Consider the following 25273-nt stretch of genomic DNA (forward strand, 5'->3'; position numbering starts at 1 on the left):
AAAAACCGTCCAAAAACATGAATGAGACAAAGGAATTTTCTGCCAAAAACACGGAATCACTTATTTTGGCAGAAAATGAAAAGAATCGATTGTAGTAAGCCCAAAACTGTTGGCACAATGAAACGTCACCAGTTACACAGCTGGCACTCCACATCAGCACCCCTTTATAATTCCCTCTCATTCCCTCTCCTTCCACACACCGCTCTCCATGGCAGAAACAAATGCAAAATCCTCCAAAAGAATCATAAGTTCTTCACTGCACACATCAAACCCTACTCTTCTCCCCTCCCCATATTCCGGCGAGCGCGAAACGGAGATCATGGTATCGGCTTTTATCAAGGTAATCTCCGGCGATGCCGACAGAATCCCATTCCAATCATCTCAGAATGAGAATGCAAGAAATTCTACTTCTACTTCCCCTGCCTCCACCACAGAAGAGACTAGTACTCTTCCTATCTTTCCCTCCTACACTTGTCAATTTTGCGGTATAGAAGGTTGTTTGGGGTGCGATTTTTTCGCGCCCCAAGTGGAAAATAATCAGACAAAGGCTAATAAGAAAAAGAAGAAGTATAGGGGGGTCCGACAGAGGCCGTGGGGTAAATGGGCAGCGGAAATAAGGGACCCACGTAGAGCGGCTCGAGTTTGGTTGGGCACATTTAAAACAGCAGAGGACGCGGCTCGGGCTTATGACAAGGCGGCAATCGAATTCCGGGGCGCCCGTGCCAAGCTCAATTTTGATTTCCCTCAAAACCCAACTCCAGAACAGCAGGAATGGTCTCATGAACACTCCAATTTTCCGAATTTGGCGGGGCCGAGTTGGGGATAGTTGAAAACCAACAAGAGAATGATCCATGGGAGTTGCCTGGATTAGAGGAATCTGAGGATTGGATGATAATGGAAATGGGGTAATTTCCTCATTCCAGAGCAACTGTCAGTCTGTCACTACAACTAGTGCTTTTATAGTTTTACTTGTGGAATGAGCAATCGACCTCCATGACCATGTTAGACCTTCCATTTTGAGAACTGTTTCACCTATGATAACAAATATTCATTCAATATATACAATGAAATCAGTACAATTCTTCATTCTTTTAAGTATTTATGTAAGTTGCCAGACCTTTCTGAGAAAACAGAGAGAGAGAGAGAGAGAGAGAGAGAGAGTGATTTTTTTTAGGATAATCATATGGAGATGTCTGTACGTTTTGTGGTGGCCCAACAAATGATCGGTGTGAATCAGCCTATGATGTCTGTACGTTTTGAAAAATACTGGACTTCACACACACACACACGTGGGAACACCGTATAAAATCTCTGAATTTAAAACTAATTTTTTTCACAGTTTCTGCACTACATGTCTACATGTAAGTACACCAAAAGATTCATTGGGGCCCACATTATTGGATGATACAAGCCGTTCAATTGTTGGGTCCCACTTTATATAGGTCATGCTTCGAAAATCAACTCGATGGTGCGATTGTAACCCTCCAAACAATAGATGTTTTAAAAGAACTGTACGGTATGAAAATAGACTGTTCTGATCAAACATAGTTAGGGGCCCACCTAATTGCAAGGACGAAAGAAATATCTGTGGTTGGGATGTTTTGGGGCACAGGGGTCCACCCAATTGCAAAGAGCCAAAGATGACAGAATTATCTTTGGTTTAGATGTTTTGGGTCATGGGGACAAAATGCGAGTACAAGCCGTGTGTGCTACAAATATATAAAAATATATTCTTGCGGCCTGAAACACGTGCTATTTAGAAGCCGCTGATGCTTTGGAAAAGTGTTGCTTTGGAATTTTCACTAGCAGGTAACACCTGGATTGTTCTGTTTTTTTTTTTTTGCGCCAGCTTCATCTTTAGCCCTAGCCATAGTAGTATGACATGAAAAGAATTCATCGTATAAAATAGACAGCAATGAAAAGTTAAAAGTGCAATTTTTCCCTTAAAATTTTTAAAACTTGAAATCAATTGTTCTTTGCTTTCAATAAATAATTTAAAAGCATATGATTTTATAGTATTTCTAGTGACTTTTTTAAAAACTGGATTTAGAGCTTTTGGAATATATTTTTCAAATCTTTTACTTTCGGACATAATAAATGGTTGCTCATCTTGTATGATGTATGATACTAGTTCTCTCCTATTCCTATCTTGAGAATAAGAAAAAGTTCCTAATGAACTAGAAGTGAGGCTTAATTGGGTTTGTTTAGGGTCTAATGACCCATACTTTGCACTACAAACAGCGGAATGCCTTGCCAAGTGCCCTGTTACAAATAGCCCTATCTTCTAAAACTTCCTTAGAATCCTTCTTTTCTTCAATGGTAAAGAATTTCCCTACTTGTGAAATCCTACCTCTAGACGTTTTAGTACTAGTAGTTTGACTCCCACTAGCTACAAGGTCCTTCGGTAGGTTCAAGAGCAATTGGATATTCAGATTCTGGAATATATGTATCATCATTTCAAGGTACAAGCCTCCAGTAATTCATCATTTCATTTGGTTGAAAATAGTGGCCACTTGAACCGGCCATTTTAAAAAAATTACAAAGATGGGCTATAAATAAATTTTAAAAAATAAATTCTAAATACCTCAACTTTGCTTGAATCGCCCACGGAGTTGTTAAGCGCCTTCTTGAATACTAATTACCGCAAGTTTTTAAGTACCTCCTTAATTCCTTCTTCTTAATCGCTAATCGAAGTGAGTAACAGAGAGAAGGATTAGAGAGTAGTAAGAGAGAATGATTAGAGAATTTAGTATAATTAGAGAGAGTAATAGGAAAGAGAGAGCAATAAGAGTGAGAGTAATAAGAGAGTAATTGAGGGTAAGAAATGAAGGGAGAGGGGGGGATATTTATAAGACTTGTAATATAATGAGTTACCAAAATACTCCCAAAATATAGTTGTGGGGAGCTTATTTTAGTAAAAATATGTGTAATCCCTAAAGTACCTCCAAATATAATTGTTGGGGGGGTTATTTGGGTAAAAACAAGTAAAATCACTAATGTACCCCCCAAATATAGTTGTTGGGGGGGTTATTTTGATAAATATATGTGTAATCCCTAAAGTAACTCCAAATATAGTTGTTGGGGGGTTATTTTAGTAAAAACATGTGTAATCCCTAAAGTACCTCCCGAATATAGTTGTTGGGAAGGGTATTTTTGGAACACAAGAAATTACACAATGTAATTTCTAAAATTACCCCTCACTAGCTGTTTTTCTAACTTTAATGGGTATTTTTAAGAAAACACAAAAAATTTCAAAAAAACACAGAAAAATAAAGGCAAAATTGCCAGTGAGTCGTGCTGTGCGGGTTCATGCCGGCGAGCCGGCAAGCCTAGCCCGGCACAGCCCACTCATTCGTGCCGTGCCGGCACAGTCCACGACGGCCCACGGCACGGCACGGCCCACGTCACTGTAGCAAAATTGCCAGTGGGCCGTGCCGTGCCTGTTCATGCCGGCGGGCAGGCAATCCAAGCCCGGCACAGCCCACTCCTTCGTGCCGTGCCTGCACAGTCCACGACGGCCCATGGCACGGCACGGCCCACATCACTTTAGCAAAATTGCCAGTGGGCCGTGCCGTGCCTTGCCGTGCCGGTTCATGCCGGCGGGCCGGCAAGCCAAGCCCGGCACAGCCCACTCATTCGTGCCGTGCCGGCACAGTCCACGACAGCCAACGGCATGGCCCACGTCACTATAGCAAAATTGCCAGTGGGCCGTGCCGTGCCTTGCCATGCCGGTTCATGCCGGCGGGCTGGCAATCCAAGCCCGGCACGGCCCACTCCTTCGTGCCGTGCCTGCACAGTCCACGACGGCCCACGGCACGGCACGGCCCACGTCACTGTAGCAAAATTGCCAGTGGGCAAGGCAAAATTGCCAGTGGGCCGTGATGTGCCTTGCCGTGCCAGTTCATGCCGGCGGGCCGGCAAGCCAAGCCCGGCACAGCCCACTCCTTCGTGCCGTGCCAACACAGTCCACGACAGCCCACGGCACGGCACGGCCCACGTCACTGTAGCAAGATTGCCAGTGGGCAAGGCAAAATCGCCAGTGGGCCATGCCGTGCCGGTTCATGCCGGCGGGCCGGCAAGCCTAGCCCGGCACAGTCCACGACGGCCCACAGCACGGCACGGCCCACGTTACTGTAGCAATAGTGCCTTGCCGGCACGGCCCATGACATGCAGTGCCGGGCGTGCCGCGGGCCGGCACTGCCCAATTGCCACCTCGAGGCTATAGTCCGTCAAATGGACAGTTTGGATCTTCCTACGGTGTAAGCGCAGTTTTTGAAGCATAATGGACTGTACGGCATAAGTGAAAAGACAGGGACAAAGTTATCGTTTCGTCAATAGAAAGTTGAGTTGGAGTATAATTGAAGCAACTTTCCTAAAGAAAAGTGGCATGCTTTTGTTGGGCCACGTGGAGGGGATGAACGATCTTCCTCAGACCCCAACCTGAGCGAAGTTTCGTTCCACCAGAATAGCCTCGTGCGCGACTTCCTCAATCCATTACAAAATGAAATCCAGTCCGCGTATGATAACACTTGTACAACTGGCACTCCCTTATAACACTCTCTCATTCCCCCTCATTCCACACACCTCTCTCCATGGCAGAAACACAACCAAAATCCTCCAAAAGGATCATAAATTCTTCACTACACAGACCAATCCCTACTCCTCTCCCCTCCCCATTTTCCGGCGAGCGAGAATCGGAGATCATGGTATCCGCCTTCATCCGGGTAATCTCCGGCAATGCGGATGGAATCCCATTCCAATCATCTCTTAATGAGATTGCAACTACTTCTTCTTCCCCTGCCTCCACCACAAAACAGACTACTACTCTTTCTTCCTTTCCCTCCTACACTTGTCAGTTTTGCGCTATAGAAGGTTGCTTGGGCTGCCATTTTTTCGCACCCCAAGTGGACAAGAGTCCGATTATTGCAAAGAAAAAGAACAAGTATAGGGGTGTCCGACAGAGGCCGTGGGGAAAATGGGCTGCGGAGATCAGAGACCCACGTAGAGCGGCTAGAGTCTGGTTGGGCACTTTTAATACGGCCGAAGACGCCGCTAAGGCTTATGACAAGGCCGCAATTGAATTCCGAGGCGCCCGTGCTAAGCTCAATTTTGCTTTCCCTGAAAACTCAACTCCAGAACAGTATTATCATCAACATCAACAGAATTATGAACACCCCAATTTTGGGACTTCTTTTCCTTCTCAGATGGATTCTGCAGTACCGGAGCACGGGATACTTGAAAACCCACAAGAGAATGAACCATGGGACATGGTTGGAATAGAGGAATTTGACGATTTGATGATTGTGGAAGTGGGGGAATTACCTTCTTTCAGTTCAACTGCCACTACAGATGCTTCTGTCACTACAACAACGGGTTTCACTTCTCAACGCTGATTTGACACGGAACATGGCCAAGGAAAATCCTTGTCGACTCGGCACAGCTGCTGCCAAGAATGCGGTTGACATGATCATAACTCGTAAGAGTCAAAACAATTTTTATTGACTCTCTAGCAAAACGCTGAATGCGGATGTGGTGCAACACGGAACGCGGCCAAGAAAAATCCTTGTCGACTCGGGCGATTTCCTTGCCGTGTCAATGAGTTTTTAAACACTGCTCCAGTGTGTTACCGTTTTCCATGACAGTGTATTTTTAGAACTGTTTCACTTGTGCTAACAAGTCTTCCTTCATTTTATACAATGAAATCAATACAATTCTTGATTTTATTTTATTTTGTGTATTTCTGTTATTTAAGTTGATTTTTAAGTATTTCTTTGGGAAAAGAAGAATACGATTCTTTCTCCCTCTACAGATAGAAGGATTAGGATCATGGTATAGAGATGATCTTTGGGTACAACCTATTTATTTTGGGGCCCTCTAAATGAACGGTTTGGATCATCCTATGAAGTTAGCCCCACTGAGCTTTATTAAAAACACTGAAATTTACTAACGCACACCCTTTAAAATCTCTGAATTTAAAGATAATTTTTTACAGTTTCAGCACGTACATATAACTACTCCCAAAAAAACTCAGTGGGGCCCATTTTATTGGATGATCCAAACCGTTCAATTGTTAGGTCCAACCTTATATGGATCCAAAAATCGACTCCAAGGCGTGATCCTAACCCACCAGTCTGTAGATCTTTAAAAAGACTACGGTGTAAAAAAAAAAAAAAAAAAAAAATCTCAGCAAATTGGAGGGTTCAGATCACCCTATGGAAAAAGATGATTTTAAGGGCATGGCCTAATTACCTTTGGGGCCAACAAATGAACGGCTTGGATAATCCAATAATGTGGGCTACCAGAGCTTTGGGTCATGGAGTTCATGGTGAGCACACAAAGTAGACGGTTTGGATTGATTATTAGGTGGGGCACACTTACATTCAATAAGGAATTTAGATTGCTTTGGGTGATGGAGTCCATGGGTTCTGATCAAACATAGCTGGGGACCCACCTATTTGCAAGGATTAAAGAAATATATTTTGTGTGGATATTTTGGGTCGCAGGGGCCCACCAAATTTCAAAGATGTCAAAAATATATTTGGTTGGGATATTTGACTCACAGAGGGGCCCACGTAATTTGAAAGATGAGCAAGGCGGGACCCTCATACCTTGGCGCACCGAGAGAGCTAAAATGCGCGTACAAGTCGCGTGTGCTAAAAATATATTAAACTAAGATCTTGTTGCCTGAACCACGGGCTATTACTAACAGTTTGATTTTTCTGTTTGTTCTCTTCTGTGGGGGCATGTATGTAATCTTTTTATTCTAGGGATTTTTGCTGATTAGTCCCTGCACGGCAAAATAATTGCTTATTAGTCCCTCAGAAAAGAATATTATCTGATTAATCCTACTTTTAGAAAATATTTGCTAAATGGTCCCTAAAAGTCACCTACGTCAATTTTCTCCGCTAAAAATTTTAAAATGACAAATTTACCCCCCAACCCGTTTAATCCGTTTTAGCGTAATTTGATTTCCCTTTCAATATTTTTCGGAAAGAAACTAGGAAATAAGCAAAAATACTGTCTCTTCCAATATTCTCGCCAAAAATCCTTCAACAAAAAAATTATTTTATGAATTAAATAAATTGAAAATCCTCTAAAAAAACCTTAAATAGGGTCGGTTTGAGTTATCTTTTCTTCATGGATAAATAAAGTAAAAATTTTAGGATTAATTTTAGTTTCAAACTTTTCCAAGAAATTCCTATCTTGGTAGGATTGCAAGAAAATATCTCTAATGGAAAATTATTTGTAAGGAAATTTTTTTCATTCAATGATTTAAGAGGGGAATTATGTCTGATTAATTTAGAGAGATAGGCTCATAAACTGACGGTCCCTAACTGAAAAATTGAATAGGGTTGGTTAGGTTACCTTATCTCTTTTTACGTGTAAGAAATAAGAAATTTTAGATTTTGTTCCTTTCCAGACTTTTTCAATAAAATCCCTACAATTCAATGGGGCCTAAGTGAAGGCATTTTGTAAGAGAAGCACTAATCCATCTTGTATTTAAAGAGCTACTACAGCTCCTAAAAATCTCTTACAAACCAATTTAAAAGTAGGAAAACAATTCTAAAATGGGATATGCCTTATTGAGAATTGGAAGAGAATTTACAAAAAAAATTACGAGAAGGTTTTAACAAATGGATGCCGTATTGAAAATTGGAAGAGATTCTAAAAAGGGATGCCATATTGAAAATTTGAAGGACTTTGCAAGATTTTTGACGAGAATATGGGAAGAGATACTATTTGTTCTTATTTCCTACTTTTTTGGAAAATATTGGAAGGGAAATCAATATACGCCAAAACAAATTAAAAGGGTTGGGGGTAAATTTGCTATTTTAGAATTTTTAACGGAGAAAATTGACGTGGGTGAGTTTTAGGGACCTTTTAGCAAATATTTTCTAAAAGTAGGACTGGTGGGATAATATGCTTTTCTTAGAGACTAATAAGCAATTATTTTTCCAGGTCGGGACTAATCAGCAAAAATCCCTTTAATCTAAGAAAAAAAAGACAGCTTCGAAAAAGAGTTGCTTTGGAATTTTTAATTTTTTAGGTGGTAGGATATTACACTTGGATTTTTCTATTTTTTTTCTTTTCTTTTAGGACACGTTTGGCTGTTGGGAATTTTTTTTCATGATAAATCGTCGTCACCGAGTGAGAGATGGAGGGTGAAGTCATTAGAAATCATGAAACAAAATCCCGGAAACTATTGTATTTGGTGATTAGAAGTTGCTACAATCCAAAAAGTTCCACCCGGTTTTGAGTAGGGAAGTTCGATCCGAGACAACACTAATTTTGGGGATTTTTTTTCTTTATTTCTAAGGACTTCACCCTCATCTTGAGACAATGATACTCAACTCAACTCAAGAAAAGCCTTTGTCCCAAGCTAGTTGAGGTCGGCTAAATGAATCCTTTAGAAATATCTTGAAAAGACAACGATATTGAATGAATAAAAAATAAAAAATCCGGGCAGCCAAACGTGCCCTTTACTTATGTATTTTTTATCAACCGCATGCATTATAGCTCCGTGCACCAAAGTATAGTGGGCCCACCCATCAAAAAAAGTATAGTGGACCTCCGTTTGATCCTGTTGTCGTCCTTTTAATTATGTGGGGCCCAAATAATATTCAATCCATGCCGTCCACCTTGTGGGCTCACCATGGACTCCATTACCCAAAGCAGCATCAACTCTATTAAGTTTAGGTGGGGTGGGCCCCACATGTAATCAATGTTAGCTAATCACTCTCTTTGGATTCTATGGCCCAAATAGGCTGCCCCAGTATATGAAGTTCAAAGAAAAACTCGGTGGAGCCTATTATTGGTTGATCCAAGCCGTTCATTTCTTGGTCACCAGCTTAAATAGATTGCGCCCCAAAAATCATCTCCATAGGGTGATCCTAACCCTCCGATCTGTCTAGATTTTAAAAAGGAACAGTAGTTTCCAAACATATACAGATAGAAGGGTTAGGATCACTGATCACCCCTATGCAGCATGGCTTATTTAAGGTAAGACCCAACAATTGTAAGGTTTAGATCATCCAATAATATGGTCCCCACTGAGCTTTTTTAATTTTTTTTGTTTTGGGGGGCGGGGGGTGTACTTACATGTTACACCATATAAAAATTCAGGCTTAAATTCAAGGTTTAGATCATCCAATAATATTGGTTTGAAGAATTTGTGCTCGTGGCCCTTTTTTTTGTGGCTGTCAATGTTATTCTTTCCCTTGACTTGGGAATGGAGAGGGGAAACATAGCATGTCACAAGAGTGAGGCGAGGGGGACCTACTGCCTCACGAGCGGGGCTTCTAGAGATGAGGCCTTTTGGCGAAGCCAAGTCAATTTCGGGCCACCAAACCCTGCAAGTGATGAGAAGGCCCTATGGAGTAACGGGAAGCGTGTACGTTGTCACACACCCTGCCTTCCAAAGGTGCCTAGAGGACGGGCCAGACGCAGCAGAGCGACGACCCGGGAGCTGATTCCCCACCAGCAAGGGGACAGGAGACAGCCATCTCGAGGCACATCACGACCTACAGGCAACACCAGCGAGACCCGGGAAGGCAACCCGATTGGGAGTCAGAGGATCCATAGTACCTGCAGCCTCCCGGACTTCATATTCATCATTTTTTAAAGCGGGATTAAGGGATCTCCTTCTGCAACGGAAAAAAAAAAGCGGAGCAAATTTGACTCGGCACAGGGTGCGTAAGTGATTCCGTATTTTGGGCATTTTAGGGGTTTGAACGGTAGGGTGGGGACATGTGACAATTCCTTTGTCACTTCAATATTCCAGACAAATCCCTACACAGAAATTTCATCGTTGTACATTTGATGGCAATGAATTCTTTGTCACACATAGGGATATGTATGTGCAAATGGAGACCATTTTCCGTCTAGAATATCACTTGGTGACCCGTATGGTCTTGATCCAAGCTTCGGAGACTCCCTACAACGGGATTCTCAAGTTGAATTTTCATCGCTTATGTCTAGGTTTATTTGTCCTCTTTTTTCTTCTCCTTTCCTTAGGGGTGGGTGACCCCTTTTTATAAAATTGGTTAGAATCAGGAGTTCAATGAGATGCTCAAACTTGGTATTCGACAACTTCAGTTTAACATTACCCTTGTTTTATTGTAATAGCCTTTTGACAGCTGATTAAAAATGCAAAAGAAAGAGTTTGTCCCATTATCAAAACACAGTCGTGCGGATATCAGTCCACTTCTATTTACAACCTTCTCCGGAATCTAAATTTGGGACCAACGCAGTGGTGGTGTATTCAGATGGTGCCTCACAGATAGTGCAAAAGGCTCTTAACAAAACCATAAATCTTGTGCTTTACATCATCTGGGGAAAGGAAACCACATGATTTATGCACTATTTCCCCTTCATTTTGTGCCAAGTCACCAGCAAGTTAGCAGTTAAAGGTTGTTACAATTCCCAAGGAACCATCAACAGCTAATCATAATTATAGAGTGAGGAGTGCCATTATCAAAATAAGGGAGTACAGATATCATTGTCCTCCATACTCAAATTGGATTTGTAAATTTGTAACATGGGTCATTTCTAGAACAATATAACAGACTGCAATGTGCTGTATACACAAGAAGGAAAAAGCTTCATACATACCTTTTAATAAGAACCAGAAAGCTGTTGCAAAAGACAGTTGAACTACAGAAAGGCTGGCCAAAGGGCTCATATAGATCTGTCTGTGAAATAATAACATAAAGAAAACAGCCCACAAAGGGGAAGCAACAAAAATCACTTACCATTAAGAACTGTTATGTAAATATATGCTGCATTTTCATACAGCAAGCCACTTCCTTTGGAGCCAGAAAACTAAAAATTGACGGAGCCACACAATACATTCTTACCAGTGTCCTTCGGTCCGCTGCTCCCCCGTCTGAGACTGTCCTATCCTCTCGTCTCTCTAAAACACACAAGAAAATAAAGGACTAATGGTTCCAGTTACCAATTGAAAGAAGCATTGAATAAACATATCAATTCCAGAGCACTTCATTGAACTCTATCTCCTTCGCATGGCTCGGCACAAACAGTTGCCGAAGTCTCGCTTGTGCTCGGCTTAGGGACATAAATTTGTTTCACCTTGGGAATAACAAAGTTCTTGTCTGCCACAGAAGTCTGGTTCCTTCCTTGAGACCCCATCCTCCGGTGGGACCATTCGCCTCCTGATCTAATCTTCTGAGGGACCCCACCTCCTCTCTGATCCGAATACCCAATCGGATGAAGATAATGCTGATTTGATGGATTCTGCTGCTGAGCAGTTTGAGTCCTAAATGCAGAGCTCATTCTCTGGCTATTGTTGTTGTTGCCAACAGGCCCACTCTCACTTGGGTTCACTGCAGTATTACTGGACAGACACTTGGAGATAGTTTGGACTTTGACATTCCCATTTGCAGAGCTTGATGGATCCACAAGACCCAGTTCATCTGGGAATTGAGTAGTTGATTCAGTTGTCACGCAGAAATTCCTACTACTATCTGTGGGTATCAAAGAAGATCGAGACTCCTGGAACCTACATGATGAGTCCACTGACAATCCATGGCTGAATTGTGATGGAAGACCTCCTTCTAAGTGTTGTAGTGGGGCCATCGGTGGCGGAACAGAATGAAGGATTGGAGGAAGATGAGACCAGCGAGCTTGCACTGGTATGTCGGCAGGTGACTGAAATTCCAGCAGGTTTGGCTCTTTGTCAGGTACGTATGGTAAACAAAACTATTCTCAACAAAAAGTAAGGTAAACAGATCTGATGGAAAGTCCAACAATGAAGAATAACTAGAATATAATGGACCAATATGAAGCAATATTTTATGATTTTTATATAACTAAAAATAATAATCATGGACATTAACAAATCAGTTAAATCTAAAAGTGTTTTTAAGTTATGAAGGATACTGTTTGAAGTCATTGTGTAAATATAACATCAACTCCAACAGTTTAAAAACTCACATCTGGGCCCTCCTTTTTTTTAGGTTGGCCATACACGTGGACTTTTAATATCAAGGAGTTGTGAGTTTTGAACCCAGAACTTGTTCCTCTTATACCATGTGAAACAACCAATTAGTCCAAAAGCTTAAGCTGTTGGAGTTGGTGTTATTTAAACATTTATACGTCAACAGTCATAACAAAAGAGCAGAAATTAGAACTTCTATTTGTTGCATTTAAAACAGTAATAGGCTCACAAAACAGTATAAAAAAACTACACCTGGAATGGGGAGGTGTCGAACATGGCCAAAGGAGAAGGCATTGGCATGAAAGGTGACCCTGGGGCGAGATTTTGAATTGGAGCGGGCATGCCAGGAGGATTCCGCTGACCAGAAACCATATTCACATTACTCATGTCTCCCTCGCTAATACCCATTTCAGAAGATACCGGGGTATGCTTCCAGTCGGGTGGTTTTCCAGAAGGAATGTAAGTAGCACCCATGAAGCTTAGGCCGACCTGCCCAAACTGTCCTACAGGGGCGAAATGATTGTAGACGACCATGTGAGGAGGGCCTTGCGGGCCCTGAATTCCTCCAGGAGGGGTGATGAAAGGGCCCGTAAATCCATTTGGAGGGCCATAGAAGGAATCCACACCAGAATGGCACGGTTGCCAGGCTCCAAGCGGCCCAGCACTCGAAGTGTTATTTTTCTGAGATTGTGGTTGAGTACTAGTAGAGTCATCATGTGGACCAAATGCAAAAATAGGGCCCCCGAACATAGGGTTCATCTCATAGCAAGGAAAATGAGGTGGTGGTGCCCCATGGAGATGGGAAAGCATTGGGCCGGAAGGATTATGCGGGCTTGGTAATGGTGGCCATAAAGAGAGTGATGGGGTCTCCAGTAAAAGATCAGCTGGAAGAGCTACTGACAAGGGCTCTTCACCTCTTGATTGACTAGATAATTGTCCATTGCCTGCCAGACCTGCCAAAGATTCATACTTCAATACAGTAATAAAGACACAACATTGGCCTGTAGCTATGTCACAAATATTGTTCTCAGGAATTCCTCGGCAAGGGAAAATCTCGGGATATATATAATTTTTTTATTTTTTCGGGTTTATATCGGGAAAAAAAACGATAAAAATAAAATTATGGATGATAGACTGAAGGGCGCCCTTGCAAAAACCGGTTCCAAGAGCGCCCTCATTGGTCGTTGGTAACAAAGTGGGCACAGAAAAATAGGAAATGATGTTGAGCAAAGGGAATAATAAATGCACGTTTTTTTTTTGCTAAAGGCCAATAGGAGAGCCCTTGTAACTGTTTTTTTGCAAGGGCGTCATTCAGTCTATCATTCCTCTTAAAAAATATACAAAAATATAAAATTTAAGAAAAAATATAAAATAAAAATATTGTACAAATATTGGGATAATATCGCGATATTTTATGATAAAAATGAAAATATCGCTATATTTTAAAAATCTTCCCACCTAAAGGTAACTCGGTAACATCGGCTCCAAAGCTTTTGGTATCTGAAGCAGAGACGGGGGTGGAACCCAGCCTGTTCCCAACTAGGTCATCGCTACTAATAGCAGCAACAGCCACCGCTGAGGCAGCTGCTTCAGCCTCAGCTTCAGCCTCAGGATCTTCTAAATGGACACAAGATTTATCGGATTGCTTCTCTTTATCAAAAAACATCGTACAATCACCTCTGGGGGCAGAAAACTTGTGATCCATTGAGACATCTGACCGACATGAGCCTGGAGGGCCATTCCCGTTTGAGATGGTGCGGCTGATGGGAGGGAGAACGATTGGAGACGTAACAGCACCTGAATGTAAAATGTATGAAATTGGTAAAAGAAACACAAAACAAGAGAGATTTGGAGAAGCGCATGTTTCAGGGCAAGTGAAGATTTTGGATTTGGATGAAAAATGATTACCAAATTGAATTCTCTCTCCAACAAACAGGGAATTGAGAGGGCTTGCCAAGGAAGAAAATGACTTGTCGTGCGGTAAGATTGATGCTGATGGCTTCCCAGTCTCTAGCACAAAACTGGAATGGTCGCTGATAGGGTCAACATGTGTATCAAATCGTGCTGGCTTCATAGCCTCGTCAAGTTGAGTCTGGGTTAAGGACATCACCTGAGAAATAAAACAAGAAGAAACAAGGACAATGAGGTTACTGTTTGCATAGGTTTCATAAAAGCTCACAGCTCAAGATAATATAAACGAATACCGTAAAACTTGTTATTTATTTTCAGGGAATTGCTAGCGTCCATCGCAGAAGGCATTTCGTGGCGGGTCTGTCGCACATTAGACCAGCCACCGCATGAATGGGAGACAACAGCTTTTGTCTCCATTCACAAGGTGGCTGGTCTAACGTGCGACAGTCCTGCTGCGAAATGCCTTCTGCGATGGACCTTAGCAAATCCCTTATTTTCATCAATGACTAATGTAAACGTTGTCCAACCAATTCCACTTTGCGAATGCTTTATGGTCTAAACTGTAAATTTTCCTGTTAGCAATGAGGAATTTTTTTGGCAAGAGGAAGAAACTACAAAAAGGCAAAGCTTGCCCCACAACTAACTTTAAGAAACATCATTCCTCGCCTTATCTATGGCTGCATTTGCTTCTCTATGGACATGAGGGAAAATCGAAAATAGCACAAAAAATATAGAATTTCATAAGATACCCTATATGGTATGAATGCCAAGTGTCTCCTCAAAAGCTCTTAAATATACAATCCTATAAGAACTCTTGCTTCTGCTTTGTGAGTCTTTAACACACCTAACCGAGCAATGAATGCTTTGTGAGTCACACACACATGAAGAAAAGAACATAGAAAGCTCTAAAACCCTAAACTGGAAACTATTTACTTATGACAAAAATGCCGATGTGATCTGCCCATGATGATCTGCTAGTTTCTATTCTTGGACTAGTTTCTATTTTCAGCACTGAGGATAGTGTCCATTTTCAGCCTTTCTTTTTTTAGATTGTTACAATTTTGGGGAGCTTAGATGTGAGTTGTCTCCGCTATTTAACTGCCTCTTCTCCGCTACAAGAAAAAGGAAAGAAGTGTAAAGAACAAACAACTTGCAGTTTTTCTCAGTGCACCAGTATTCACCTTAAACCTGTTATTACAAATAACATCCTTGTCCCAAACCAGCCTTCGCCTCAAAACTTCAGAACTGCTCACCGATGCAATAGAAATGCACATTTTCAAAGCAAATACTCCTGGGTCCCTCAGGAAGCAGAAAAGCCATTTTCATTTGACGAACAACATTCACAATTTGTATTTCAGAAAAATAACATTTACAGTTTGGGGTTACTTGAGAATGACATCTCCATGGTGAAAGAGTGGATTTAGCTCATTGACTACTAAAGGAAAAAAGAAGACAAAGGATGAAGACATCCATCCTTGATGATTTAGAGATGCAAGCTAAAAAGCAAAACAAAGGAAACATAGGAATGGGAAGGAGAAAGACAGAAGAAAACGAACCAACATTAAACTTTTCCAGCAGGTTGCTAGGTTGTTCTAGCACATGGAGTTTTAGAGGCATTCTCAGATAATGGCAGTGAGTCAAAAAAACGATGAGTTTGAGTGGCGCTTCTGATTTTCTGGTAGTAAGAGTCCAAGAAATGCACCCTTTTTTTAGTCAGGACATGCACCTCCTATGGGCTCTGTAAGGGCCAAATCAACGATAGTCAGATCATGATGAAAACTTAAATAAGTGGACGATAAATCCGGGACCATGTGTTTTTATATGTTTAGGGTGTGTTTTCTTACTTTCTGGTGGTAGTACAGGGCAGGCATCCTCCATTGGCTCACTAAGGGCCAAATTGACGACAATCTAATCATGTCGATTGCAGATGGACGAAAATTTAAACAATAGACGAGAAATCCAGTATTGCGTATTTTTATATGTTTAGGCTGTTCTTACTTTTCTGTGTGTTTCTAACTTCCCTATGTATTTTTATATTACTGTTCTTACTTTTCTGTGTGTTTCTAACTTCCCTTTGTTCTTCAAATCTATTAATATTTTTGTGATGACTTCTCCAAAAACCAAACATCAAAATAAGTGGAATGCTAAAACGTTACATCCCAGTGGGGTAAAAAGAACACCCGCAGGAACAAATATCAATAACGTGCGTTTGTGGATCCTTTTTAGCTTCTTCTTTCCTTTTTTTTTTGAATGGTGGATCTATTTGAGGTTCCAAATGTCTCATTCCAACATGTTTAGAGAAAACCCAACAAAGTTGCAGATTTGCTGGCTAAAAAGTGTTACAGAACAATCTCAAACCTATTTTCTTAATAAAATTGTTGCCAAAACTAAAAGAATGTTACAGATCGTCTTCTATTGAGACCTCAGTTCACATTCTGTTATGTCGCTTCCGGTTATTCTGCGGACATGTTTAGATTTAATTTTTTTTCATGGAAAATTAGTTTATAAAGTGGTGAGACAGGCGTAGGGAGGAGACTTGAGAGGGCATAAATGAGGAGAGGGTGAGAAGTATCTAAAAAACAGGGAAAAAATCAATTATATTTTGAGTGGAGGGTTTGTTTCCTTGTTTTTCAGCCTTTTCTTACCCTCTCCATACTCATCCTTCTCGGTGAGAAGTATCTAAAAAACAGGGAAAAATAAATTATATTTTGAGGGGAGTTTTGTTTCCTTGTTTTTCAGCCTTTTCTTACCCTCTCCACACTCATCCTTCTCAGATCTCTCCATCTCCCTCCATCCTTGACCAATGGGTAAGCTAATATTTCATGGAAAAAAAATTCATGGTTGCAAAACATGACCTAATTCCAATGGAAATTGTCTTGCTAATTGCAGGACATCCTTAAGATTTGGGAGCAATTTGCATTTAAAATGCCATGTGTTTAGACGATCTTTTTCATTGCCAACAGGCTATTTTTTTATTTTTTATTTTTTTTTGAGCTTTACAGGCTATGGGCTTTTTGTATGGGCTAAACCTCTTTTTTGCTCTGCCTCAGCCAAATATAAAACTACTACCATCATCTCCGGGGTTTAATTATCGCTACTAATGGTTCTAGGTTCCTTGGCATTATTTGTGTAGTTTCAGTTGGCAATTTCAAAGGGAGGACAATTAAGATATTGGCCTACGCGGTAAAAGAAGACTCAATCAAGCCAAGGGAGTAATGTGCAACTAGTTACCTGTCTAAAATATGTTTCCAACTTTTCTAGCATTATTATTGATCACATTTAGTACCATTTTTTAAGAACTAGATTAATATGTAATCTTAAGGGAAGGGATAGCCTATGCTGTAAATCCTACCTAACAAAATTGTATCAATGATTAAAAAATAATATAGAAAACATGATGAACATACCATACAAAAAGCATGAACAAATAAAAGAAAAAACACAATTGTACCACGAAGAAGATTTGAAATAAAGCAGAAACATAGTCAACCTACGATACAAAGAGACAAAGTGAACAAACAAAAAAGAGAAATATATATCTATATGCATAAACTTAGAATAATAAAGTTGCCAAAATTTATATGTTCAAAACATAGATCCACCACCATATGGGATTCCAATAGAAAATGTATAAGAAACCGACAACAACATTCCTAAGCAGGAAAAGCCCGCATATCACTGCTTAATGATCGTATTTCCCCAAGATCCAAGCCGTTGTAACATTCTCCAAATATCTGATCTCAACTGACACACTTGAATATACTTGCAGTACATGCATCAAGCAGAATATAGATTCAAACAACCATCACAATCAAGTTATTTATGAGGGTACATCCAAAATACCCAAAGAAACAGTTGAATAATACCAACCGTGCTACAAGTTAGGAGCAAAATCAGATCTGTTGGAATTTCTTAATAACGAAAGAATTTAAAAAATCAAATAAATACCAAATAAAGTCTAGTTAGCAAGTAAAATCAGGGCCATGTTGAAACATTCATAATACCTCATCTTTCTATAAAAAAGAAGAACATAATACCTGCTGACTGGTGTGCACATTGCCCCAGGAGCTCAAAGAAGTGGGAACATCATCTAGAACAGCAATTTTCGTTTCAAATGATAAGGCTGGCACGAGGACAGGAACAGAGCTCGTCTGAAGCGACCTATAGAAGATTAGCATGAGAAAAATAATACGAGAAGGATTCCTGCATGTATTTATGAGTCATAAAAAGCTAGACACTTGTTTCTAATAAATCTGTCTTTGTCTCTGTTAAAGTATAAAAGATTAAATAATGTCATCTCTAACAGCTTAAGCTTTTGGAGTAATTGGTTGTTTCACATGGTATCAGAGCAAAGGCCCTGGGTTCAAAACTCCTTGATATTAAAAATCCACATGTAATGGCCAGCCCAAAAGAGGGGCCACATGTGCCATGTGTGGGCCAACCCTAAAAAGAGGGGCCACACGTGAGGGGGAGTGTTAGAAGTATAAAAGATTAAATAATGCCATCTCTAACAGCTTAAGCTTTTGGAGTAATTGGTTGTTTCAGTCTCCAAGCTAAAAAAAAATTAAAAGAAAAAGAAAAGCATCTGGACATACTTCATACTGAGTATATCAGCCTGGGCATCCATGTTCACTGCCGGGGTGCCAATTGGGGGAAGAGGTGGTGATGCTATTGTTGCTGCCTCATTGTGAATACCATGTACCATTTCTCCACCCAACGGTATTGGTACTTTCTTTGAATTGGGCGAAACCACAATAGTTTGAGGCATAGAATGAGGTTTCCGAGGTGCCTGACATGGGATAACCAAATGAACAAATCAAGCAATATCTTCGCAATTAAAATATAACTGACAACAATAAAGACAGCCAAAACAAAACCATCAATATACATACACTAACAGATGCAAAAGCCAATATTACCTTCATAATTCTTGACTTGGCCTTGATTTCCTTTGCCCTCTGTTCTCGGCGGTCATTTAGCATCTGCCTCTTAGATCTGACTGCAATGAAGTCTTCTTCGTCGCTAGGGATTTCGATGCCTGGCTGCTTAAAAACACGCACGACGCCACTTTGTAGTGGAGCATCAATGTCCTCCAAAGAACTGCCATTATTTTTCACCATGGATATGAGCCGCTTTGAGGGCGATTCTTTTCCTAATGATTTGTCCATCTTGCTTTCCGAATCAACAATAAGTGAATTATGAGAACTGGTTAGAATGATTTCTGACTCGGCCATGGGCTTCGTCGATTTATTCAATATGTCAGATTGCCTCCTATCAACACTCTCTCTCACTCGAAACTCAGTCCGTCGGATGTTCTGCCGAGCCCTCCTCTGGAAGCTATTAGACTCCATGTTTGAAGCCTCAGAAACTGGAAAAGATCTCGAACCAGTATTCCTGACGGTATAAGTAAATCTCTTCCCTTTGCCACCAGACATTGTACCAGGAGCCTTTGACCCAACAAAGCCTCTTTCACTTGAAAATGCCTGAGCTTCAGTATCTCCATTATTAGCAAGGGATCTGTAATTCCGCTTCACATTTCTATCATGACGCCCTTGGCCAGAAACTTGGGAAATCAATTCAGGCCTGGTTTTCTTTTCACCAATAAGGGAACTCTCTGCTCCGCTCTGAGATGGAAGGACTTTGTTACCTGCACTATTTGTTAATGGCAATGCATTCAGCTCTTTACTCGAGTTTTCTTGAGATACTTTACCCTTCGGACAAGGACACTGAAGAGAAGAGCCTTGGCTGCCTTGATTATGCAAAGAGCCTCCAGGTGCTTGGCCCAAAGAGTAGTGTGCTGGAACAGTGGGTTGCACAAAAGACATGGTCTGAGGAGGAAATGGAAAAATTCCCTGAGAGATTGGCGATGTATACCTCAGCTGGCCAAACTGGAAGAAAGGAGGCTGAGAAGGGTGTATATGAGTAAGAGATGGACCCACCTGATGATGTAGATGGAGAGGCATCTGTATAGAACCAATCTGAATTGCTGGTACCGGTGATGGTATCAATGGCGGGCCCGAAAACAGACCAAACTGCAGCTTCACAGGCGGTACCTCATCCATGGTCAATGGCAAGTTCACAGACGATGTAATTGGCTGGTGTGATGGCATACCAGAACTATTAGAGGCTTCCACACTTTCCTGCATTGCCTTTTCACATATAATTTTAGAAGAGCTCCCCATGGTGACCTCAGAAAAGTTGTTCTGGGCTTTAAGACCGTGCCCATTACTGACCAACCCATCAAAAGATTCTGGCTTGGCTGCAATGCCAACAGAACCCAATTGTATTTCATTTGTCTTTTTCCCATTCCTGGGAGTTCTTTCAAACTCGTCAGCGCTTGGGATTCCCACTTCAACACCTTCGTCAAACCCCAAAACCAGCTGACCCATCTTGCTGGTCACAGTTTCCTCTTCAGTATGCAAACCTTCAAACCTCTCATCATCTACTTGATGCGCTTCTTCTTCTTCCTGGTAACGTTCTTCCTCCTCATCATCATATTCTTCTTGCTCCTGTAATTCTTCATTGTTATCAATGGCCCATTCTTCATCTTCATTGTTGTCAGCTTCCAATGTTGACAGAACACGTTCATTGTCAGATAAATCTATCTGTTCACCATCATTGTGGACTGGCAAAAGTGGGGAATCTCTGGGGTCATCCAAATCATCATGCGAAAGATGAGTAGGTGAACTAGGCGGGCTTGAAACAGAAAGTGAGGACTGTGAGTCACACCTTGGAGTGTTCTTCTCGGTTGTCTTCTCAGTGTTCTTCTCAGAAAGCTTCTCCTGATAACCACCATCATAACCTACCTGCATGATGTGTTCATTTTTCCTTTCCGCATGCCGATACCTTGTGTCACCATCCAGAAAGGCTGAGGAACCAGTACCTTCAATGTCACCTCTGAGGGAAATTTTGTGCATAGAAGTAACTGAAGGAGGAGGAAGAACACGAGGCTGTCTCATGGAATGGCGGGACCTTCCAAAAGAGGAATAACCGTCGACCTCAGAGTTCTGAAATAACCTTTCTCCATATGGAGCATGAGGACTAACACGAGAACGACTTTGTCCCCATCCAATATCACCAAACTTGTCCATAGGATTGTCGGGAAATTCGGAATCAAACTCGGAGTTCCTACTGTAATGATCACTGTCCCTAGAAAGATTCCATCTCTGCCCTTTAAGACGAGGGAAATCATCCAGTATGTGAGGTTCAGACACCCCTCCTTGATAAGCCATCCTAGAAGGCATGACTCCAGGACCCCCATAGTACTCTTTCCGTGGAAAAACTTTCCCACCACCAAATGCATCTCGCCTTGGACTGCTGTAACCATTGTCTTGATCTTGTAATAGAAAAGTGGAGCCATTCCCATTCTCAAACACATCCCTAAAAGAGTGAGGCCTGGAAAGTGTGTCAGAATTTGTGATCCTTTCAACCATTCTCTCACCATCTTCCCAATCACCAACATCTGCTACCCCCGGGATATTTGTTTCTCTAACTGTTGTGGGAATTCTTTCATCCCCCACAACAGTGGCAAACTTTTCGTCCTTTGTAATTTCACCCTGCCTCCTTGCAATCCTTGCCTCCAACTCCAAAAGCTTCTGTTTAGCAGCCTCTTTCCTTCTTTCTTCCTCCAAAAAAGCCTTCCTTTTCTCCTCTTCTCTTGCTATCCTCTGCTCCTCGGCTCTTTTAACAGCCTCTATCCTCTCCTGTTCCGCCCTCCAAGCAGCCTCTCTCTCCTCCTCTTCAAGTCTTCTCCTCTGCTCTTCATCTTCCCTAACCAATCGTTGTCTCTCCTCCTCTTCTCTTTGAGCAAGCTCCAAGGCTCTCGCTTGCTCTTCGGCAATGTGTTGCCGCTCCTGCTCTTGCATCTTCTGAACCCGCTCAAGTTCCGCCTCAAATGACTCCCTAACAGGATCACGGAAATCTTCATGTTTTAACACATCTTTCCTCCTCTGGAAAAATTGTATGTCCCCAACAAGACCCTCACCAAAAGGATCCCTCCCATCAAACCCAGGACTAGCAACAAAATCTTTCACGAATGGATCTTCCGTGTACGGTTTTGCACTGTTTGAGAACAAGCGTTTGTCTCTACCAAAATTTAGTATTGGATCATTCACAGGAAGGCCCTTACTACCGAAAGAAAATGAGGTTTTGGGCATGAAATTGCTTTGTAATACATCTTTTTTATATCGGTTGGACAGGTCATGGTAACGACCACCCATATTATGTTCGCCAGCCCTTCCAATATCTGCAAAATGGGTCCCATTCTGTCCAGCTGATCCATAACCTGATTCTCTCTTGATATACCTAGAATCCTGAGCTCCATTAACCGTGCTACTAAAACCATTCCGGGCACTGTCTCTGTATGGTGAATCACCATACTTATTGTCTTTATTCATTTCTCTGTTCAAAGAAAAAGACCTTGCACCAATTACATTTCTGTCAACTCCCACTTCATGGGCACTAAACCCATTTTTTTGAAACGATGAAACTCTCCAAGAGGTCCCATCCCTGCCTTCTCTACTAGGAGTTCTTAAATCTCGGCCATAAGGATCACCTCTGAGAACTTCCCGTTCATCCGAAATATCGTGAACCATTGCACGTGGCATCCCACCTCTGGGAATATCAAAATCACTTTCCCGAATTGCCTCGGTTCTCGAGAATCCATGATCTCTTTCTCGGTGACCGGTATCACGCTCATCATCAGCCCAATCCAATGTGTGAGACAACCGAACAACAGGCAGCGGGCCTGGCAAATAACCATCCTGCTTCCGAGATTGCCCCTCCACGCCACCCAAACCATGACTCGAACCCTTCCTCTCATCCAAACTATTGCCAAAAGAATGGCGAGACAAATGCATCTGAGGACGCATTCGGAATGAATCAGACCTTGCTTCCTTCTCACCTGACACTTCCTCGCTCGGTTTTAACTGATGTAGAAAATCTTTTTGCCTCTGAGCAGGTGCGGATTTGGTAGGCAATGTAGCTTGCAACGAAGGGAAATCTTCGCCTTTTAAAAGCACCGCTCTCTCCACTGCCGGAGTAGCATGAACAGAAGCAAGAACCCGTTGCCCACCCGTACCCGATCGAGCAGAGGGTGGCAAGTAAATGCTACTACCTCTTGCTCCACCATCAATGTTACTATACATCATATAATCCCTACTTTCCCCAGGGCTACCAACTCTCTGATCACCACTACTCTCTTTCTCTTGCAAAACGGGTATCCCCGGCTTCGTCCATCCCATGCCAGAAGAACCATGCCCCGAACCGGGTCTCGCATTCCCACCATTGATCGAAGAGGAGGAATCAAGCCGCTCGTGCTCCTTCCTCAACGAAGGCAAATTCAAGGGGGGCGGAACCGAAAGCTTTGCACCGCTTTTCTGCCCCCCAGAAACCGAATTCCTAACCCGCGAAAGTACCACCATCCCTCCACCCCCACCATTACTACCCCTATGATTCGAAGGCCGAACCCGGCTTCCTCCCGAAAAACCCACATTTCCCGATGGCGATTGAACATAGGACTTATTCAGATTCACAGACACAAACTTGCCCCCAACACCGGGATTGGCCATGAAAGAATCCGAACCCTAACCCTAATATCCTCCCTCCTTAACAACCTCCCCCACTGCATCAAACCTAACCCTAAATTCCTCCCCCAATAGAAAAAACAAAACGAAGATCAAGATCAAGATGAAGATCAAGTTCAACCCCTAAGAAACACCCCCACCTCTGCGATCAAAAACCTAGAATAAACACGAGGAATCAAGCTAATAAAGAGACAATTTTTCTATGAAGAAGAAGAAGAAGAAGAGCTAGGGTTTCGTTTTTGTTTTGATCGATTATGAGACAGAGAAAGATATAATCGATTAAATAAAAGGAGAGGGGGTGCAGATTAAGAAGATTACCTCCGGTGACGGAAATGGGAAACCCTAACTAGTTGAGAAGAGAAGAGATTCTCCCTAAATACAGAGAGAATATAACACAGAGGGAAATGAGAGAGAGTGAAATTAAGATTAGAATGAAATAAGCAAGGGAAAATTACCCAAACAATGGTTTGTATTTATTAAACTATGGGTGGTATGTTCTTTCAACATTTTTGCACTGGGTTAGGGTGACATATAGTAAAGAGACCTTTTTACCCTCTATGTATGCGATAAGAGACATTTTTCTTCATCATCTTCACCAAAGTACCATGGTCTTAAATTTCGGTTTCGGTTATGGCCTCAGCGGAAAACAAAATTCGATGGAAATTTAGGCTGGCAATTTCAGTTTTGGTAGAAATTTTGGTGTGAATCTTATAATTTAGACCAAATTCTTTAAATTTCGGTTTCGGTTTTAAATTTTGGTCCAGACGAAATCCAAAATTTCGGTTGGATTTCGGCCGAAATTTAAAACCATGCTCCAAACGAAGATTCCTTCTAGTGTGAGTTTGTTGCGCCGGCAACCACAAGATAGTGCGACCAAACGAAGGTTCCTTCTACGTCGCCCAGCAAAGGTCGTTGCCCGCTAGTATGCGAAAGGGAAGTTTTCAAACTTTTCTCATCACCTATGAAGAAATGCATTTGAACCGAACTTACAAAATCAACACCATGGTCGAAGAAAGTCGGTAGTGTAATAATAGGGAAGAGTTCTAGTGGACGTGCGGATGAATTTATTTGTATCGATAAAAATATGTTGGCTCGATGAAATTTCAGGTCGAGTCGGTGAACTTTGAGGTCAATTTGATGGAATTTCGGATGTTTTGGTAATACTGTGGACGATTGGGTGAAAAAGTCGGATTGTGGCTGGAAAATGTGGGATTATGTTCGGAAAAAATGGGGTTGTGCCAGGAAAGATTGGGGTCGTGTCGGCAAAGAGGGGTCATGTCGACTCTTCCTACTCGACCCCTCTATTGCCCACGCAACCTGACATTTTGCCAGCTTGATCCCACTCTCTGCTTACACAATCCCACTTGTTCCTAACACAATCCCAAATTTTCTTAACAAAACGTCACATTAACTCGATACGAGCCCACATTTTCCTGACACCATACGAGCCCACATTCCTTAAGGAGATGTTTGATTGCCCTGTATTCCAGGATATGTTATTCTTGATGAGTTTTATCCATATGATTTTTATCACTAAAAGACATTTTATCCTGTCTAAAAGGAATTCCACCCGTTTCTCTACACTACCATCCTCCATTTGCAGGCTACTTACTAGGGCTGCAACTCGAGCCGGGTTTTACCCGACCCGCATCGACCCGACCCGAAAATAGCCTGAGTTGGGTTCAAGTTTCATGGGTTTCGGGTTGAGCATTCAAAAGCCCGCATGAATCTCGGGTCGAGCCGGGTTTGAAGGGGCCCGACCCGAGTTACATAAGTTATAGTATGTACATTTTTTTCTATTGTTAGTTAAAAGTTAAAAGTG

The 25273-nt window shown here is 41.8% G+C and overlaps 1 protein-coding gene and 1 pseudogene across 3 annotated transcripts; one reads left to right on the forward strand and one right to left on the reverse strand.

The window, feature by feature from the left end:
• Nucleotides 1-208: 208 nt before the first annotated feature.
• LOC143857616 (ethylene-responsive transcription factor ERF109 pseudogene) lies at nt 209-826 on the forward strand (annotated as a pseudogene).
• Nucleotides 827-10533: 9707 nt separating this feature from the next.
• LOC143858033 (uncharacterized) lies at nt 10534-24086 on the reverse strand. Of its 3 annotated transcripts, none has more exons than XM_077368623.1 (8): nt 19807-24086; nt 18787-19695; nt 18463-18656; nt 17905-18028; nt 13865-14066; nt 13415-13753; nt 12209-12909; nt 10534-11667 (listed from the first exon to the last, which is right to left on the reverse strand). In XM_077368623.1, exons 1-8 carry the CDS (start codon nt 23434-23436, stop codon nt 10999-11001), a joined length of 6768 nt encoding a protein of 2255 aa, XP_077224738.1. In that variant the 5' UTR covers nt 23437-24086; the 3' UTR covers nt 10534-10998. The 3 variants fall into 3 exon arrangements, with proteins under 3 accessions (XP_077224738.1, XP_077224737.1, XP_077224736.1); XM_077368622.1 differs by having other exon boundaries at nt 18787-19719; XM_077368621.1 differs by having other exon boundaries at nt 18787-24086.
• Between the last annotated feature and the right edge of the window lie 1187 nt (nt 24087-25273).

The sequence above is a fragment of the Tasmannia lanceolata genome, unplaced genomic scaffold, assembly GCF_043159265.1.
Source record: "Tasmannia lanceolata isolate RefF3 unplaced genomic scaffold, GAP_Taslan_0.1 ptg000025l, whole genome shotgun sequence".
In the NCBI taxonomy this organism is placed as follows: domain Eukaryota; kingdom Viridiplantae; phylum Streptophyta; class Magnoliopsida; order Canellales; family Winteraceae; genus Tasmannia; species Tasmannia lanceolata.